Genomic DNA, 21,502 nt, shown 5'->3' on the forward strand with positions numbered 1-21,502 from the left:
GTGGAAGCCAGGACTCTGTACACAGAAGGCAAGCACTCTCCCCTTGAGCCAATAACCAGGATTCAAAGCCATAATTGCAAGACTGTATGATGTCAAACTCCCGAAACACCCGCTAAAAGGCCCCTGGTGGACGAAAACAGACATGTATTTAAGGCAGGCCCTCTAAAGGGTTAATACGTCGTTCATTTTGAGAAGGATTGGCTTGAAGTTTGTGTTCCTGAGGCAGAGCATTTGTAAAGACATCTCATGGGATCTCCACACGGGAAATTCATGCGTGGCCAAGCAGCTCCCCAATATTAATCCTGCAGATCACGGGCCACCTCTGAAACACATGGGCAGAATTCTTTCCCAGGTGAAATGATACGGAAGTCGTTTGTAGATGCGCCTCATGGAAGCCTTCTCCCACGTGTTTTAGAGGAATGGTAAACTGAGGAACGGCATCTAACCAAGTGCATGTGGAGATCCCTGTAGCCTTAACATCCCTTCCTCAGTACCTAGCAAGCACTTACCGCCTGCAGGGAGGGCAGGGCTGAGTGAGGGTCTGCAGTCTCCTTACTGCCTTGTGATGAGGGTTTCGGATGACAGCAGGTTGAGCTAACGGTACTTTGAGAGCACTTGAGAAACAGGCGTTTCACATGTAAACTGCAATTGATATTTGCGTTCGTAAGAAATGTGTTCACCAATTCACAAACGCATCAAACGGCTTTATAACCATGTACCGTTCCCAGAACGCGCCGTATTTTACACACATATCCTCTATCCCCTTAAATAATGGATTCTTAAATGTCTGAGTTGGGCCAAGTGTCAGTGTTGCTATGCATTTTGAAAGAAAGCTGAGGCAGAAATGACTGTGTATCTGAGCTGTAAAGTTTCACACAGGTTCCCCCTCCCCACCATGGCTGGACTTCATGGGAGGCCGCACTTGGAGACTGCCTGATGTCTCAGGAAACCTGACCTCATCAGAAGGACTGGGCTCAGAAACAGGACAGTTTCTGAGAGAGACGGGGATTCGCAGCAACCAGCCCTGTGGTGCTATGAATATCTCTCTGCTTTCCCATTATACAGAAAGGAACTTGAAAACAGCTGGTCCGTTCCGTGTCCTGCCTCTGCCTCCCTCAGTCCCTTTCTGTCTGTGAAACCGCAGCCTTCACTAGATCATAGGAAGTCGTTCTGTTTTACACTGGGGTCCAGGGCGCCTGATCCTAGAATCACACGCAAGCTTATTTGGTCTTTAACCCAAATTTGTTGTCACCTTGCCTTTTGAAACTAGCCAAGGCAATGTCCCCAGAGTTCACAGACTTTCCTAAGTCAGCATACACCTATTTGATGATTACCATCTCATCGTTGGCAGGATTTAGAAACACCTAGCGACAGCCTTAGGTGCGTCCATGAGGGTCTTTTGGACACATCTGACCAAGGAAGGAAGACCCACTGTGCCCGAGGTGGCCCCAGCCCAACAGCGGGGGTCCCCGACTGGATAAAAAGGGGTGAGCTGAGCACTAGCCTTCATGTCTCTGCTTCCTGTCTGCGGGTGGGAGGGGTCAGCTGCCTCAGGCTCCGGGGGCCACAGCTAGAGACACACATGTCACCACGCCGTTCCCACCACAGTGGGCTGTGCCCTCCAAACATCAGCCACAGACACTCACGGAGGGCTTCCTCCTTATGACGTTTTTGTGGAGAGTTTTGTCTCAGGCGAGAGAGTCACAAACACAACTTATATCCTACTTATCAGGGCCAGATTTCCAGGCCCTAATGACAAAAACATCAAAGTCTCTGTTTTCAGAGTCTCCGTTTTGAACGAGAAGCAAGCAGCAAAGAAGTGAGAAACAAAGAGATTTCAAATAGAAGTCTTATGATATGAAGATTTGTTCACAGACGACTGAACCACATGACTGAATATGAACTATGAAGATATGCTGATACCGCATGATGTGATAGGGCATACAATGGCGTGATATGATATGAAATGTTATATTGATCTATGATATGAAGATATGGTGTGATTATAAGGCATGATGTGATATATGATGATGGTGTGATATGTACCGATATGATATGCATACAGATGATAATAATGGGTGATAATAGAACATGACATGATGGTGCATGTTATATGATGAAGATAAATGAATTGAATGTTATGATGGCATGGTATATTAGGGTATAATATGATAATGACATGATATATAATATTATGTGGCATGAAGATTTGATGTACGACATGATGATATGATATGGTGATATATATGATGGTGTGTGGTGTCTGATATAATGTGACATAATAATATGAAACAGTATAATATATGATGCTATGATATGACATGATGACAGGATAGGAGAATTTACAACCTAATGAGGTGATATACGATGGTATGTGATATATGACATAATGTGACATAATAATTGTAATAGTAAAATATATAACATGATAAATATGATGATATGATATGTAATATATGATATATGATGATATGATATGGCAATATATGGTGATATATATGATGGTATGTGATGCATGACCTGCGATATTATATAACAATATGAAATAGTATAATATATGATCATATAATAGGACATGATGACATAGGATAGAATAGGATAGAATACAATCTAAAGCAGTGATAGATGATGATATATATCATATATAATATAATGTGATATTATACAGCAGTGTGAAAGAGTACATGACACGATATGTGAATCAATATAATATGACAAGATACATGAAGCAATGAAGATATCATATATTACTGAACATATGCGATATGATCATGGTGCAATATGATACAATGATATAAATGAAATGATATATGATAATTCTAAAATGTGATACAAGATGGTATGATTTGACATGTTGATGTATGATATATGATATGATGGTATGGTGTTGTGATCATGTGACCACGTCATGGTATATGATATTATATGACATCATCTTTCCGTGAGAATCTGTTTTTAAGATTTATTTTGTTTTTTGACTACGGCTTGTGTGTATACATGTCTGGATTTGTATATGTGAGTACGGTGCGCATGGGGCCAGGTGAGGACATCTGGTCCCCTGAGCTGGAGTGACAAACTGCTGCTGATAGCTATTGTTTCTCTAACCTAATGAGATAAGAGCTATGATTGTGATGGCATCAGCTGGGATCAAATAAAAACCACGAGGGAAGTATAAGCTGCAAGGAAAAGAGCCCACTGTGGGGACAACAGAAAGATTTGGCTTTCGTGAAGAAATTTTAACAAAAATATTTTTGCTGTTTTTTGAGATATGGCTTCACATAGCTCAAAATATATAGTCTAGCTGACCTAAATTCCTAATCTTCCTGCCTCTGCCTCCCAAATGATGGGGCTACAGGTGTGCATCCCCACAGAAGGTGACTGTGTAGCACAAGACAGAAGGGACCAACATGAAGAGGAAGAGGACAGCCAGCCTCATGTAGATAAAGCTGAGACACCTCGCTGAAGACCAGCTCCCATCACCTTCCCAGCTGAGGATCTGGACAGAACTGTTCTATATCTTCTGATCACAGTGCTCTTTCAGCACACAAAAAGGAGCTGGGCTTTTCTGCAAAACCATTCAGCTTTGCCTAGTACAGAAAATAAAATCTTAAAGATGTACTTAAGCAAGTGTATTTTTGGTGACAGTTTAAGGCCATGGGTCCAGTATCTTGCCATGAGATAACTGATCTGTGTACACTGTGAACACCTCTAAGTTCACATTTGCATGATGAACACACGTGAAGTCCCCAGCCTTCCTTAATTCATGAACCTTCGTTGGTTTTTAGCAAAGGCTCTCTATGTCTCCTTGAATTTGCAGTCTTCCCGCATTACCCACCCATGTAGCTAGGATGACAGGTGTACCCTGTGCCTGACTCTGTCTCCTAGGATGACAGGTGTACCCTGTGCCTGACTCTGTCTCCTAGGATGACAGGTGTACCCTGTGCCTGACTCTGTCTCCTAGGATTTCAGGTGCACCCTGTGCCTGACTCTGTCTCCTTCAGGTGCACCCTGTGCCTGACTCTGTCTCCTAGGATGACAGGTGCACCCTGTGCCTGACTCTGTCTCCTAGGATGACAGGTGTACCCTGTGCCTGACTCTGTCTCCTAGGATGACAGGTGTACCCTGTCCCTGACTCTGTCTACTAGGATGACAGGTGTACCCTGTCCCTGACTCTGTCTCCTAGGATGACAGGTGTACCCTGTGCCTGACTCTGTCTCCTAGGATTTCAGGTGCACCCTGTGCCTGACTCTGTCTCCTAGGATGACAGGTGCACCCTGTGCCTGACTCTGTCTCCTGGGATGACAGGTGTACCCTGTGCCTGACTCTGTCTGAGATTTCTAAATGCTGTGCAGGACCAAGTGGCATCAGTTCCCAGTGCCTTGCTGAGCACTAAAGGTGGAAGAACAGAGAGGTGGGGAGAGCAGGAAGTAAAACCTAGAAATAAAATCTGGAGCGAAGGACGTGTGCTATGTGAAAATGAACACTATTTGTTGTTTCTTTCAATGGTATCTTTTAGTGGTTGATATAATTCCTAATTTTGTAAAACACACACACACACACACACACACACACACACACACACACAAAGCACCACAAAACAAAACAAAACCCTCCACTGGTATTATATTATAACTTCAAAAGCAATATATTATTAAAAAATTCAGAAATTATGTCAAAAGCATGAACAAATAAAAGGACTCGTTGATCAGTCTAGCACTGGGAGGTGTTAGCATTTTATATAAATACATTTAAACACTATGCTGTGTGAATCTTTTTACAATATAGACTGGGGTGTTGGGCATAGCTTTCTTTATCTCTTACACAGAGCGTGCTGGAGTCTCTCCCCCTCTGTGTGCTCCTCCCCTTGCAGAGCCTCTCAGGTCTGAACACTTCCGGAGGAGCACAGTGAAGTTAGACATGGAAACCAGCCATGGCCCTGAGCCCTGGAGCCCACAGAGGGCTGAGTGCAGAGTTAGCGGAGAATGAGGAGGCCATCCGGGCCAGGGACAGCCAGCCTAGGGGTATAGGTGACAGTCGGCATGGAATAGAGTCACACAAGATACAGGCAGAGGCTCAGATCACAACACAAACCATAAACACAGTGTGGAAAACGTACAGCTCAAAATACAGGGGACGAATTAATGCTTAAGCGTTAACTTATGCAATATGGGAGAACCAGGGAAGGGGCTCAGGAGTGGAGCACCCCAGTGCTTGTGCAGGAACTGAGGAGAACAGCCCCACCCCCAGCAACAGCCAGAGCAGGGCACCAAGAGCCACAAGGCCTGCAGGGAGGACGGCATCAGAGAGTTCAGTGCTCTGTGCTCCCTCCCGGACAGCACCTCGCAGGGAAGCGGGGTCCACATGGCGGTGGGATTCTGGTTGAGAATTAATTCCCCAGACAAATTATATTACTGTTAGCTGAAGGCTAGTCATCGATTGATATTCCTGGATTATACCTGATTTTTCACAGCTGAGTCTTGTTAATCTACGATCTCATCGCAGTCAGGTCATAGACTAGGGAGAGACTAAAACCATTTTAATGCTAAGGGCTTAAGGTGCAAGTTGAGGACCTGAATCTGATTCTCAAGAACCCACATAAAGCCCCGTGCAGCTGTGTGCAGCTGGGATTCCAGCCCTCCTGCAGTGAGGTGAGAGGCAGAGACGGAAGAAACCGTGGGCCTGTGCCCACAGGAAACATCAAAGAGACCTTATCTCAAAGAAAAAAGATGGAAGGCAAGGACTAAGGCTTGAGACTGTCCTCTGACTTCCACATGTGTGCTGTACATGCATGTGCCCGCATTCACACACGTGACACACACAAACACACCTACTGTACACAGGTTTTCATATAATCATTAATATACAACTACACACAGACCTTAGAGAAGCAGAGCATCTGTGAAAATTCTTACACTCACATCCCCTTCGTTTAAATCTCTTGCCTCCGTTTCAATTATAATCTTGAAGCCTTCGGTGTACAATAGACCTTTAAGCAATACCGATTTTACACAAATCGGAACGCTTAAAGAAACTCTAAACGCCTATCACCAGAAGAACGTGCAAAGAGCACCCAGCCATCATTAACAGATAAGATGGCTCTGCAACAGACGGAAATGAAATTCCCTGGTTTATTTCTCTGTGAGGCTCTAGGCGGGAAGGCTGCTTGTGTAGCTCTCAGCCACAAGCCCAGTCACCTCGAGACATGTATAAAAGTCAAAGTGGGCACGGTGACTTACCCACTTCAGCCAGGGCTCTGATGCAGGATTCCACGGAGGCTTTCTGGGCTGGGTTGGGCCAGGTGCAGTTGTAAATTCTGAAGGCAGACTGCAGCAGCTGGATAAAGACCGGCTGGTGGGTCTGGAAATGGAAGGAAAATGGTCACTCCGTGACCCTAAGCCACGGTGCCGCTAAGCCCCCAATCCACTGAGGAGGGAGCTGAGCTATACCTCAGCAAACAGGACCAAACAATAAAGTGCCACACAGTGCTGTGTGCTTCAATGCCACTCACAAGTACCTAACTTGAGAAAAACGTCTCAAAACGACATGTCAGGCTCTACAGAAAATCGGTCACTTGGTTTTCATTATATTTGTGTGTTTCTGTATGTGTATGTGTGTGTGTGTACACAATGTGTGTACACAGTATCTGTGCCTAGTGTGTGTGCAGTGTGTGTGTTTTCAGTGTGTGTGTATTCAGTATGTGTGTTTTCAGTGTGTGTGTATTCAGTATGTGTGCAGTGTGTATGCACAGTGTGTGCACAGTTTGTGTGTACAGTGTGTGCAGCATGTGTGCATAATGTGCAGAATGTATGCAGTGTGTGCAGAGTGTGTGCACTGTATGTGTACAGTATTGTGCACTGTGTCTGTGCAGCATGTGTGTGCACTGTGTATGTGTGTGGGCCAGAGGCTGACCTGAGCTAGCTTCCTCTATCACTCTCCACCTTACTTTGGTGGGCAGGATCTCTCACTGGACCTGAAACTGTTTTGGTTAGACCTGAACAGCCTCTGAGTCCCAGGGTCCACCCATCTCTGATCCTTCACAGACCTACCAACTTAGGCGTCTGGCTTGTACACGTGTTCTGGGGAATCAAACTCACGCCCTTGTTTTCACAACAATCATTCTGCCCCTTCATTGGCCCTTTAACTATATTCTTAATTTAAAAAATGCAAGTTCAAGGGTCCACCTGTCTCGGACCTGACAGAGGTCCACTACCATGTTCACTGTGGAGAAACCCAATGTCAATTTCTTAAAGATGTCATCGCTCACCCAACAGACACAGAAAGAGACACCAAACAGGAAACCCACTCATCCGTGATCCAACTGACAATTCCTAACAAACTGTAGGTGTTCTGTAAAGAGTTGTTACACTAGTACATGTTCGGGACAATTACTTCCTGATATTGTTGATTGAAGGTTGGCAGGGTCTGCAGGTCAGAACTCATGCACACACAGGCTTGAGCACGTGTGTTCTTTACACAAACGGAACTAGGTAATGCTTAATGCAATTCTGTGGTGCTACGCTGAGAAACACGCTTCTTGGTCATTAATTTTCCCTTTGAAACGTGAGTTTTAAGAAGCTGCCCTGCAGATGTGCCACAATGTATTTTACTGTTTCCTTATCTGTGGGCCCTAAATAAGGTTGAAAAGTATAAATATTTTTAATACTTTATAAAGGCCTGTGTGAAAATGTCAATATGCCCACCATTAAGATAAATTACTACTAGGCAGCAGATGCGCCGGGTACAGGTCCACCTGAACCATCAGCCATTATCTCAAGGTTCCTCGGTGGAATCCTCCACAGACAGAGGTTAAGTGTCTGGCACTGCTTGAAAATCGGGAAATGATTCAACTGCAAGAGGAGGTCTCTGTGTGGAAAATAAAGTTGGGGTTGGGGGGAGCAGCAAGAAAGGAGAGAGGATAGGAGGGAGGGAGGGGGTAGGAGGGTGGGCAGGGTAGGAGAGAGGGCAGGGGGTGGGGTAGATGGAACCATCATCTGTCAATCTGGTTAAATGACATATTATGCTAAAGCATAAATTTCAAAGTGAGTCAGAACAGACAAAGCTGCAAAGGCTGAGAAACACGAAAATGCACAGAAAACTCGGGGACCACAGAAGAGAGGGGCGCGCAGAACTTGAGAAGATGCAACCACGCCTACAGGTAAAATGCCACAGTGAAACCCATTCCCCTGCGTTACCGTGAGTAAGTTAATGCTAGATGAAGTTTGAGTGAGAAAGAGGCACAGTGCTGAGTAGCACAGGACACGGTGACTCTCCAAAGTGTCCTAAAGGCCTTCCTAGCAGACTACCACTCATCCCAGGCATGGGAGGTAAGCGTCCTACAGCTGAGGACTCTGGGCTCAGCTACCTGGAGGCTGGTACTGTTATCCGAAAACGGCGAGTTGAAGAAGCCGCTCACGATGTTCATGACTGACTCTGTCACACACCTCTCCAGAAAGGTGTCTGCGTGTTTCCGGTCCGTGGTGGTGTTACAGACCTGGGTAGAAAGAAAAGCACATCTATACATTGGTGGAGGAACCTTCTAAAAGTCGCCTGTGGAGTTCTCCACAGTCATTGCTATACTTTGTGAAGCTGCTTCAGATGGAAAGATTTTCATCCAAATCCACTAAGACTTCCGTCTGTGGCAGCTTCCCCCATAGACCTCTGTCATTTCAGCCTCCAATGCCCTTCACGCCTCTGGGCCCTGGGTTAACTTGCTATTTTCTCTATCTTTGCCCGCCAACCTCTCCCTTGGTCCACAAGCTTGATTTTGATGGAAACCGCATGCATTCACGGAGAGGAAACCCAAGAAAAGGGCCATTGTGCGTATAACCAGATGAGAGGAACCCATTGGGAGGTGTCGACATTTGTGTGTGGAATGTCCTCTATACGAGCTCGGGTTTCAAACACTTGGTCCGTTGCTGTTGAAGAATGTGGAGGTGTGCCCAACACGGTGGAAGACACTGTCATCTATGAAGTTTACCCTATACACCTGTGCTACCAATTTACAAATAGATATATTGCATAATGTTTGCATATTGGGTCCCAGTAGCCATGAATGGATCAGACACGCCTGCGACTTAGAGCCTTGTTAGAGGAAGTGTCTCATTGGCTGTGATGGGCCTGGAGGTTTGGAAGCCCCACCCACTTCCTGTCCCCCCTCTTACCCATTGGCCAAGGTGTGAGAGGAGGAGCCCCAGTTACACAAGCGAGCCCACCACGCAGCTACCGCCTCTCATCCTTTCCCCTCTACAAAGACGGTACCCTAAAACTGAGAGCTGAGACAAGCACCTCCTTTCTGAGTTGCTTCTACTTAGGCGACTAATCACAGAAGTATGAAAAGAGGTTCACACAGTAGAAAAATAAAGGGAGTAAATCTAAATCCTTCCCACACTCTCTTATGCACCGATCTTCTGAGAAGCCGGCATGCGCATGCGTGGTTTATGCCTCCGCAGGCCGAGGGCAAAGGCAGGACTGGAGCTGGGGCTGGACGGAAGCGCCCTCCCTTGCTCTGATCCAGGACTGAGCTGGGGCTGGACCAAAGCACCCTCCCTTGCTCCATTCCTCAGAGCGCACTAAACGAGGCCCTTTGCCAAACTGCATTTCCAAATGTCTGGCTGACGAATTGCGAAAGCGAAGGGTCCTGATTGAAAACACACAGGAAATCCGGACACAAGGAGAGAGAAGAGCAGAGGGTGTGAAAAAAGCTGGGAACCGGGACAGACAAAGAAAACAAAGACGGACAAAGGGTGAGAGGCCAGGGATGGTGGCCATGTGTTCCAGACGTCCTTGGGCGACCCACATTCCTCAGTAACATTTGACTTTTCAATAAGGCGCTGCATCAAAAGAGTGAGCACACGTGATTTAATTTGATACCTCTCTAACACTTGTCACAGGAATTCATAAAAGAGAAAAAGTCCGGTCTCAAACCATGGGTTCCAGAGTTCCTGGCTTGGAAAACGGGCGGTTCATACCGAATTAGATGTGCGCCGTGCAGGGGAATGAGGACAGGGTTTGCTTACAGTCTAACCCCTTCCTTCTGTAAAGGCTTTCTCTTCCTCCACACAGACACACACTGATACAACGTCCTCAGAACAGAAAAGGTTTCGGAATACCTTACACTGTCAGGCCATATTGGGGAAACGGAATAGTTTTAATTAAAGGAAATAAATTATATCTAATTATGGAATCTTCCCACTGTCCCAGCAAGTAACAACTTCTACATGAATACAATATTCAAGGCAGTCAATGACCTATCCACAGCGATGACCCCACTACCACAGCGAAAGCACCAAGTCCATATACAATGTTTTTATCGTATATACGTACGCAACTATGACAGGGTATTTGCAAACGTTGCAGAGAAATGGATTAATAATAACACAGATTTTTAAAGTGTGATGTATCAGAATAAGAGTGGATGTAAGTGAATATCTCTTCTTTCTCTCCCCCTCCCCCACTCCATTCACCTTGTTACTTACAAGATGCCCCATACGCATTTTCAATGGCACATGTGAGTTGCCCTTACCGCCACGCCTGTGTTTCGGGTCTGTGACTAACTGAATCAGGGACTACCTGGACACAGCCACTGCAGGACAGCTGACCCAGGATCAAGAGCCCTACGATGACAGGGCAGCACACACACACGATGGGAAGGCGGGACAAAGCGGTGACGCTCACCCTGGATGTGGACGGAGGAGGTGGGACAGCATCACCACCTCAGAATTTAAAAGGTATGACTGTTTACTGCTGTAATTCTCCGTGTCCTGTTTTTGAACCTCCGACACGTGACTACACGGAGTGGAACCAGACGTAAGAGGGAACTGCCATAAGTGTCTCTGAAACCGGTGAGTCTGCTCCGTGGCTCTAACTCTCACGCTGTTCACGTTAGGTGAGGCTGTATTTCTGGGCTGTGCGAACTGAGAATTAAAATCTAACCTGGCCCAGAACTGATACCACACTGACTTTCCCATGACAGACGTCAGTTAGGATTTTACTTCTTGAAGCATCTTCCAAACACTGAACTTTTCTGACAGGCTAAAACTGCCCTTTGGTTCAGCAGGGAGCAGCCCAGCTCTCACACGCGTCCCATGGACTTTGTCCAGGCACAGCCCGTGCAGTGGGGGTTGGGGGCCTCTCGAGATTTACCACACATTGGGCTTCATTGCCTGGAGATGGGCACTGGCAGAGATTCCCGTATGAGTGAGTGGATTAATGAGATTATCTAGATAAGGCTTTATTCTAATGTCTGGTTAATGAAAAGCCTGTGTTTACCACAGCATATGGACCTACTCCTCTCCAAGACAGTGGAAACCAGCATTCTCTCTTTGTATCCTACACTCGCCCTACCAAGGGTAGCCAAGAAGCCTTTATTCTGATTAAAGCCTTGAAAAGCTCATCAGGAAGAAAAAAACCTAATAGATATGTCATATATTTTCTGGTTTTAAATCTTACTCTTTAATTAAAAAAAAAAACCAGTGGGAAATGGCTCAGAATGACATCACACCAAGTGACCTTTTTTTATGTATGAGACATGTGTTTTTAAAGTATTCGTGTGTTTACATATGATAACTTGCATTGTTCCTATAATGTATGCCCATGTGGTGTCATTACCCGGCCTCTCACTGGAAAAGCTAGTATTATTTCTGTCGGCCATCAGGCTTAAATCTATTTCTGAAACTAAACTGAGGACTACATTATCAAAAATTACAAATTTTTTTTTAGTTATCTTGTTCCTGTGGGGTTTTATGTGGTTTCCTTGAATCAATTCATTCTATCATTCATTCATGCATCCATCCACTCATTCATATACTTGATGATTATAAAGAATTATACAGTATTATTGATTTGCCTTTCACCTCCGTGTCTTGCTCTTCAAAGGTAAAGCCGTCAGGCGAGACTGTGGAGACGGCCCCCTGCTGCACGCTCAACTCTTCCTCTGAAATAAATTTGGAATGCAGTGGCAGAACTATCTGTGGACACGCAGGCCAGCCCTTGTTAACACAGCTAGCTCTTGCCTTCATGCTGTGGTTGGTTGCAGCTAACTGGAGGTGCGGACAATTATAGAGAGACGAGAACAGATCCGTGTTCCTCTGCTTCATCACCAGTGCTGTGGATCGACCTCCATCCACAGCTCTGCCTCAAGGATCCCAAGTCTCCTAGGCTCCCAGGACGCTGCCCTTCCCGATCTCCCTGGCCTCTGGTTGGTAACCGTCTGCCTTACTATTACTATTACTATTACTATTACTATTACTTACTTAGGTGAGCTCTGGGTGCTCACTTACCCCTTCTCACACCCTGTGGCCCTACCCACACCTCTTAGAACACAGCTTGTATTACTATTGCTATACAAGTTACCAGTATTCCTGTCAATCTTAATGAGAACTAACCTTGTTTTATTTCGCATCCCTTGCCTTGTTTCCCGGTTTGCTTTCTATCTTTGATAAAGACCTTCAGGTTACCATCCACCCTGAAGGGGAGTCAAGGCAGGAACCCAGCGGCAGGAACTGAAGCAGGGACCATGGAGGAGTGCTGCTCACCGGCTGTCTTTCCACTGCTTGTTCAGTCTGCTTTCTTATACAACTCAGGACGGCCTGCCCACGGGCGTCACAGCCCACAGGAAGCTGGGCCCTCCCGCATCATCAATCGTTAAGCAAGAGAAGACCCCACAGACGAGCCTACAGCTGATTAACCGTAGGCATTTGCCCATTCAGATTTCCTAAGTATGTGCACAGATCTAGGTTCCTGTCGATTGACACCCATTGTTAATAGGACTGGATGTTGCTCCTGTAACCATCCCATTCACGTGTTCCGTTATCTGTGAGCCATTCAAGCTCACAGAACCACTCTGGAAAGCCTTGATGTCTTACTTGCAGGATTTGTCAGCGCAGCACGCTGCACACCTGACTTGGCTTCCCCGCTGATGTCCGTTCAGAGTATTGACTCCGCTGCCTCTCGGCATGTGTAAATTTCTCCCCTTGGTGTGTGCCACGCCTTCCATTTCTGTTCCAGCTCATTACAAGGAAGCCCCTCCCTGAGTGTGGGCAGCATCAAGCCGAAGGCGGGAGCTGGTGGGATAGAGGAAAGAGAGACATCCTCTGTGCAGCTCCCTGAGCACATGGTGAGGGTCTCTCTGCCTGCTGCACCTTCCTGCCATGACGGACGGAAGACCCTGAATGCACGAGCGAAAACGATTCTTCCCTTTACTACAAAGGTAGTGAATTTCTAAGGGAACAGCATGTGGGCCGGGACACGGCTATTTCTGACTACGTTGGTTGATTCGTAGTTTAAAAGTAGGAACTGAAACAGAGCAGAGAGACTTGGAAAGTGTGTAGTTCGGTAAGGAAAAAATAGCAACTTGAAGTAGGAGCAAGGGAAATGAGGTTTCTAAGAAGGCCCTTGAGCCCACTGTAGTCTGAATGAGAGATGTCCTCACAGGGTCACATGTCCAAACACCTGTCCATCCTGCCACCCGCTGTGGAGGAAGAAGATCATAGAGCAGTGGTTCCCACCCTCCCAACCCTGTGACCCTTTAATACAGTTCCTCATGGTATGGTAACCCCTCCCCCAACCATAAAAATTATGTCGTTGCTACTTCCTGACCGTAATGTTGCTACTGTTATGAACTGTACTGTAAATATGTAGGCTATCTGATATGCAACCACAAAGGGGTTGAGACCCACAGGCTGAGAACTGTTGTCACGGAGGAGGTTAAGACTTGATGCAGTCTTTATAGCTCTGCCTCCTCACTGCTTCCTGAGTGTGAATGCCATGTGACACTGGTCCCAGTTCCTTCTGCTATGGCTTCCCAGTCCTGGAGACTGGGACCGTAGAACGTAAGTAAGCACTGTATCCCTCATGGCTTTTGTCAGAGATTTCACACAGCAACGGAGGGAGAACTGTAACAGGATCTTTTTTTTAATGCTCTGTGCTTTTGCACAGGGGACAATGCTATCTTGAGGGATGTCAGGAAATTAAAGAGATCCATCCATCACCGCCTCAGGTTGTAAAAGTGTACAACGTTTACAAGACTTCCTTAGGATGAGAGCGCGGCTACAACTCCTGATCTATTCAGCTGCTGACCAGCCTTACCACACTCAGACACCCAGGCACTTCGAGACAGACGTACTCACACTCCACAGGACCCTGGGTGTTGCTCAAGCCAGCGGCAGGCTCTGCCCTCAACCATGCCGATCTGTAAGCGTGAAGCATGCAGAAGTTACAGAGCTGTGAAGCCTTCTACCAGATTTCAAAGAATGCGGGGAAGTCAGGCCATGTTGTCTGATTGACCCCTGCAGGCAGTCCCTGAAATGCCAACATGAGAGGCTGTGAGGATGAACCCTAAGCTTCTCTAGAGACCCAGGGGTGTTAGCGTTGAACAGGAGAGAGAAGACATACGGGATAAAATGGCAAAGATATATGGGGTGGTGGGGAGGTCACCTGCCCTGGGAATCCACAGCACACTACCACATGCCCTGAGCCAGATACACAGCTACAGGATTCATGCTTGCCCAGATGGGTTCCAGTCTTGCTTTGGGACACTCTTTTCTAGCTATTCACACATTCCAACCTTATAGGATAGAAACTTATACCCCATACCACTGAACCTTGGAAGTGTGCAACACTGATTCGCTATGTGCTTACAGCTGTGGGTCTCAGAGGAGCCTCTGAATTTGGACTCCTGAACAACATTGAAAGTATGAAGGTTGTGGATACTTCAGAGATGGACTGAGTGCCTTGTGGGATGGGCAAGAATGGAGTATTAAGGTTGGAATATAAAATATCTGTCCAAAGGTTCATTTGTAGCTGGAGGTAACATCAGGAGGCAGAGCCCAACTGGAGGAAGTATGTCCCTCGGGAGTGCTTCATGTCCTCTGTTTCTCCTTTCTCTGCTTCCTCTCCACCATAAGGTGGACAGCCTCCTCCTCCACTGCCATGCCCTCCCAAGTGTAATGGGTGAACTTCCAAAGCTTTGAGCTAAAACATATCCTCCCTTCAGCTGTTTATGTCAGATATGGCCCCATAGAGAGAAAAATAAAAACTGCAGGATCTGAACAAAGAGAAAGAAAAGTCTTGGGACCAGGCCTCTCAGGAGAAAGCAGAGGTGCCAAGATGGGAGTGTCTGGAGAATCACCGTGGAGACCACGTGAACAGCATAGAGAGCCAGCTATGGGGAGACTAAGTCAATAGGTCACGTAGAAGGAAGAGAAGGCACAGAAAGGCAGTAAGTTGTTGGGGTGTCTAAGCAAAGGAGGGTGACCTGTCCCAACCCTTACACACCCCGTTTCCTCCTCTCCCTCCAGATGAGGACAGTTATGATACAAAGTTCAGAACTAGTCAAATTTATGGTATTTCAGAACCTGCAGTATTTGGGGAAGGGTCAGACTTAGGGTGTACGAAGTAGCATTCGCAAATGTTATCAAGACGTTTACCTGGGGGCCTAGAGAGATGGCTCAGTGGTTAAGAGCACCGACTGCTCTTCCTGAGGTCCTGAGTTCAAATCCCAGCAACCACATGGTGGCCACAACCATCTGTAATAGGATCTGATGCCCTCTTCTGATGTGTCTGAAGGCAGCTACAGTGTACTCATACAATAAAATAAAATCTTAAAAAATTAAATTTATAAAAAAGATGTCTGCCTGGGTGCAGAGGGCAGGTTCCAGAGCTGCCATTTGCCCAGATGCCCACAACTCGAGAAGAGATGGGTCTGGAGTAGAGCATGAACAAGGAGTCTGACACCAGACAGCTAACTAAACGGAGATACGAAAATACCCAGACTCAACAGTAGACGTCAGAGAAAGGGCCCAGGCTTCAGCCGACCTGGGATCAAAATTTGGGAGTTGCTGATCCCAGGAAGCAAATGCTTGTAGACAGCGAAGGGATCGAGTCCAAGGTTTGCCGCACCTCAGTATTTAGAAGTTGGGAAGATACAGAGGGATCAGCCAAGCAGCTGGGGAGTGGCCAAAAAATGTGGGGGAGAGACAATGAGGGAGACAGGCAGACCAAACAGTCCTGGGGACACAAATGAAGGACTCAAGGAGCTAGAGGGATAGCTTAGTTAGCAAAGTGCATGCCTTTCAAGAACAAAGACCTCGAAGACCTTGCTTCAAGTTCCATAATGCATTCTACTAGAAAGAAAGAAAAGTGGGGGAGCGGCCCGGTATGGCGGCACACACATGTGAACATTTGAGGAGTCAGACACAGATGGGTGCTTGGAATTCTCCAGCCAGCCTACGAGTAGAGCTGGGTCCGTGTCCAGACTGTGAGGGACCAGGTCTCAGAAGCTAGGGCGGGTGGTTCTTCTGAAGAACGACACCCTGGGTTGACCTCTAACCTCCATGCACCCGTGCATACGCATTCACTGGCACACTCACACATCGCGCACACGTTAACAGGTACCTGTGCATAAACACACACAAGGGGGGAGGTACGGGGTGAGCTGATGAACTAGAACGGATGCCACCAGTGATGTAACACTCACAGCATATGATACAGGATGAGGAACCACAATTCAATCATTAAGAACAGTCCAATATTAAGCCTGTGGCCCAGGCACTCGCCATCACCATAATTCAGGATAAAAATTGGAGAAATCAGTAAAATTACAGAGAAGGCAAAGGTGAATAAAAGCTACAGCGAATGCTTCTTCAGTGCCACCACTCTAGGTTCTGGGCCACCTACAAATAATACTTTCAAATGACTCTTATTAATAACTAATTCAACTTTTAAAAGAATTGATAATCCTATTTAATCCTACCTAATCAAAACAATGGGAAAGCATGCTTTAGAGCAGATAGAAATTCTACCTCGTCTCCTTCCTTCCATCCATGGGAAAGGGAGTGGAGGAAGGGCCAGCGCGATCTATCTTGTAAACAAAGTCTCTTGCTGTCTTGTTAAGCCGTGACTGATGGGACACGGTGTGAGCCACATCCTAAATTATTTCTTGGCCTAATTTCGTTCTGTCAGAACATTACTCAGAGTACAGCCGGTCTCCGTAAGGTTTTGAAAGTGAAGGAAGAATTGGGAACATCTTCAAAAACTGAACCTGTAGTCTTAGACCAGCATTGATTACCTTCCATTCCTTCCAGGTGCTTTCTGATAATGGCCTGAGTCCCCTGACCGCGACAACAATCAGTTATCAAGACGAAGAAAGGCATTTCTGCCCCACAAGCACCAATTTTAGCTGCATTAGGACATAGATCAAAGTGGGCTGCCATTAATGGCCTGGAAGATGGCAGCGACTTTCCTGGGTCTAACAGCTCAGCCACTGCCCAGTGTGCTGTTACAGCTCATGGGCCCCGTCTCTGTCAGGACAGACATCGGATAATCACATGAAACAATGCAGCATTGCTTATTAAGAGCTGTTTTTCAGGAAAGATTTTCCATGCGTCTTTTTAAACTTATTTTTAAATGTATCAAACAACTTTCTGGAGCCTGGTCTCTCTGTGCACTGTGTGTGTTCTGGGGAGCAAATTCAGATTATCGGGTTTCGCGGCAAGTACATTTACAGGATTAGCCGTCTCACTGGGTCTTTGTGCCTTATAAGGCATAAAGGCCAGGGAGAGGAAAATGGAAGCTACAAACAGTGGAGACTCCAGGGGGCTTTTTGAGAACCCCAAGAGCTGGCAGGCAGCGGGCACAGGGAATAACCATGGGAGAGAGACACTATGCAGCTGAGACTTCAACTGTCTTTCAGATAAACTGCTCTCCAAACTACTACCAAAATACAACTGTAGGCTCATGCCAACTGGAGGGAATCCAAATGATGTGGAAACAGCACACCGGACACAGCTCCAAAGAGGACTCATAGGAGACACAGGTAAAACGCTGGGAGGCACGAGGGCTACATTGGAGAAGTTGCTGTGGGCAGTGGTGGAAACCTTCCTTGACACTCTGTAACAAGCGGGAGAATCGGCCAGCAAATCGCATCTCTGGACTCCAGGAGCAAAATTATGAGTCCATCCTGAAGTCCCGAGGTTCGTGATTTTATAATTTTGAAGTAGGCCTGGCAAGGAGGACCTATGACTCCCAGTATATACCATGTCTTTGCTTCACTGAGCTTGCCCTATGTAACTGCTCAGGTAAAATCAAGGTAGAAACTATCATGAAGAAAACTACTGAGTCCACATAGGAATCTCTAAAAATTACGTTGTGCAGAAATGAAACCAAAGTGTGTCAAGCACAGTTCGGACGCTGTTATTAGGCGCTGAACATGAAGAACTGGACATGAGGTCACCCTGACCCCTCTCCTCCTGCACCCCTGCAGTGTTCAGTGCCCTCCTCCCCACTTACAGGAAAACTCACCCCTAGCTCTCCCTAGCTCTCCCTCACGCCTCTCTGGTGCCAATCAGTTCTCTGGGGTTTTACAAGTTTGCCGCTAGCTTCTGGGTCTGATCCCTTTCCTCTGCAGCATTTTATATCAAGCTGTGTGCATGCAGGCTTCACAGTATCTGAATTCATGCACGCCTGGCTTCGGGCACACCTGGTGTGGTGGTGTGAATAAAAACGGCCTCCACAGGGTCACAGGGAGGGAGTGACACTACTTGGAGGAGGTGTGGCCTTACTGGAGGAAGTATGTTTCTTGGGGTCGATCAGCTTTGGGGTCTTAAATGCTCAAGCCAAGCCCAATGTGTGAGTGTGTCTGTGTGTCTGTGTGTCTGTGTGTCTTCCTGCTGCCCTCTGATCCAGATGTAGAACTCTCAGTTACCTCTCCGGCACCATGTCTGCCTGTACACTGCCAAGCTTCCTGCTCTGATCACAATGGATTAATCCTCTGAACTGAATTATAAGCCAGCCTCAATGAAATGTCTTCCTTTATAAGAGTTGCCGTGATCACAGCGTCTCTCTACTACAGTAGAAACCATAACTAAGGCATCTGGCTTTGTGCATTTTCAGCTTCCAGATTAACTCACGGCCAGCTTCATGCACAGGTGGCTTCCTTTGCATCCCAGTACCCAGCAGGTCTGCTTCATGCATGCCTGATTTCATGCATGCCTGATCTCATGTATGCCTAGCTCCATGTATACCTGACTTCATGCATGCCTGACCTTATGCATGCCTTGATACAAGCATTCCTGCCTTCATACATGCCTAGCTTCATGCATGCCTGACTTCATGCATACCTGGTTTCATGCATACCTGACTTCACACATGTCTAGTACCTGTCATGTCTGGCTTCATACATGTATGGTTTCATACTATGTGGCTTCAAGCCTGCCCAACTTGATGCTCATCTGGTGTCATGAGCACAGCATGTCTCTTGCCTGCCTAGAGTCTCTCCCGCTCTCAATGTCCCTATGTCACTTAGATCTCCGGGAAGTTCCTAAAACTGCCTGAAAGGCTTCTCGTAGCCCTGGTGATGACGCAATGCCACCAAGCCCTTTGCTAAGTGCAGTATGTGCCAAGAGTTTAATGTGCATTGCCTTGCCAGCTGCATCCTGGGAAAACGTATTTATCGTGAGGTAACTCGGGGGCAGAAGGATTACAGTACTTTCCCCAATATAGTGAGCAAACCAGTGAGAGAAAGGCAGTCTGTGCCTCTGCCTGGTCTGAGTAACTCCATTGAACCCCTGCCCTTGGCTGCCACGCCTACTACAGTGGCTCTCTGGGGTGGCCCCAGGTCTAACCATGTGTTGTCACCTAAGACTGGTTTCAAATTATCTTGTCTCCCAAACGCTGAGTCAGACTCTGGAGAGCAGGGCCTGGGCAGCTGTCAGGAAGGCTACCTTGGCTGCGTGTGAATGTTTTCAGTGTCTCTTTCACCTTTCTGGAGGGAGGAGGGGTCTGTCCCTGGGCAGAAGGCTTCATGTCCATCTGGAGAAGGGGCCAGCTTTGCAGGAAAAAGAAGAATCCAAGAAGAACAAAGAAGCCTGCAGTCAGCTCGGCCTCAGTGTGAGAGTCAGAGCAGACAGCAGACAGGAATTCCAGAAGTCTCTCCCGCAGCCTTTCCGTAATAAATAACACTTGATGTAATAAATGACATGAATCATCCACTTAGGCAAACTCAGTAAAGCAAAGCACAAATGGCTTCTGAATCCGAACGTGGAAAGAGGGCTTCCCAGGGTAGCTGGGTCAGGCAGTCATCTCCAGCTTTCTTTGGTTTTAAAAACACGAGACTCCGCTTTAGCTGTGTAGCCTGTGCCACTGAGGGTGCGACCTTGGTCTTTCTCAAGCTTATCCTCAGCTAGAGGCACCAGGCAACCCGCAGCTGCAGATCTGCAATTGCTCCAGCACTTCCTGCACATGCAACTTAAGCTCCATCCTCAGCCAAGAAATTACTCTTTGCTTCAAGGACTCGGGAGTCTGCTGCAGCTGGGCAGAGCCAAGGCTTCCACGGGTCACTGGCTACAAACGTAAATGGTATGTGCTAAATGGGGAAGAAATGGGATGGTTTCTCTCGCTGTGATTCGCCTAAGAGAGGGTATGGTGACGTCCAGCTGGCCGCAAAAAAGTGACATAAAACAGGAACGCTCTGACGGTGCGTGTACCTGAACCCGGTGAAGGCGTACGTTAACAGTCCAGATGGTCAAACATCAGAGGCATCTAGATACTTACCGCTCAGTCAAAACCCACACCAATCAATACTGGTGAGGTATTTAAAGAGTCCACATGAAGAGGATTTAACTTACCCTTGCCATATCCACCAAGAAGTTCTCAAATAACTTCCAAATGTGGTTACTTGTATAGATTTCCTTCATCTCCACTTCCGTGTCCACGTAACAATGGTTGACAAAGTTCACGTACGCAATTTTTACCTGTGCAAGTTTCAAACACAAAAGCAAGTTCAATTTCTCACCACTGCCTTCTCTTCTACACCACTGAATGCCACCTGCGTCGGCTACTATCAGGGATGACCTTGTTGTGTATGTGTGGGGTTCCGTGTTTTTTTTTTTTCCTCTTTGACAGCTATTCCGTCCTGGCCCTGGGGAGCCCGTGTTCTAGCATTCCCTTCCCTGACATGAGATTCCTGTGAAAGTAAGAGCCTTACTCAAAGCCATCCTACCATCCTTGAGACACTGGGAAGATCTCAAAAGGAAAGGCTGTATATATAAACAAATCATGTCAGTCATGGCATGGTCAGTCCCTGGACCCTGAGTCAGAGCCACAGTAACAAGGGTCAACTCTCCTGGTGTAGGGCTTCCTGCTATGCCACGTAAATCTAGAAAAAAGTCCTCGATGGCGGGTGCCCACGTCAAGTCTGGTCACAGAAGAGCTGAGACACACACAGAGCGTCTCTGCAGCAGCTCCGAGTCCACACGCATGAAACCCTTCAGCCTTTCCCGTGCCTCATCTTACTGAACGTAATCCCCTAGCCCGAGGAGGCAGAAGGTGATACACTGACTGCAAAAGTGTGGGCATTGAGGGCTGGAAACGTTAAGTGACTGTTGCACCCAGTGACACGACTAGAAAACGGTGCAAGGATTCACTGGACACAGGCCTGCTCTGCCTCGGAAACCCACGTGGTGACTGCGGCACACCTATGACCCTCCCAGCTGGTCCTCTTGGAGGA

General features: G+C 47.0%; 1 protein-coding gene across 1 annotated transcript in view; it reads right to left on the minus strand.

Annotated features, from left to right (window-relative positions):
* Positions 1-21,502, minus strand: part of Itpr2 (inositol 1,4,5-trisphosphate receptor type 2) — a 387,801-nt gene that overhangs the window by 190,764 nt on the left and 175,535 nt on the right. Inside the window, exons 32-34 of the mRNA XM_032905407.1 lie at positions 20,622-20,747; positions 8,363-8,491; positions 6,237-6,357 (exon numbers count right to left, since the gene is read on the minus strand). Coding sequence (XP_032761298.1) covers positions 6,237-6,357; positions 8,363-8,491; positions 20,622-20,747 — 376 coding nt within the window. The remainder of the gene's footprint in view (positions 1-6,236; positions 6,358-8,362; positions 8,492-20,621; positions 20,748-21,502) is intronic.

This window comes from Rattus rattus, chromosome 6, assembly GCF_011064425.1.
Source record: "Rattus rattus isolate New Zealand chromosome 6, Rrattus_CSIRO_v1, whole genome shotgun sequence".
NCBI classification, from domain to species: domain Eukaryota; kingdom Metazoa; phylum Chordata; class Mammalia; order Rodentia; family Muridae; genus Rattus; species Rattus rattus.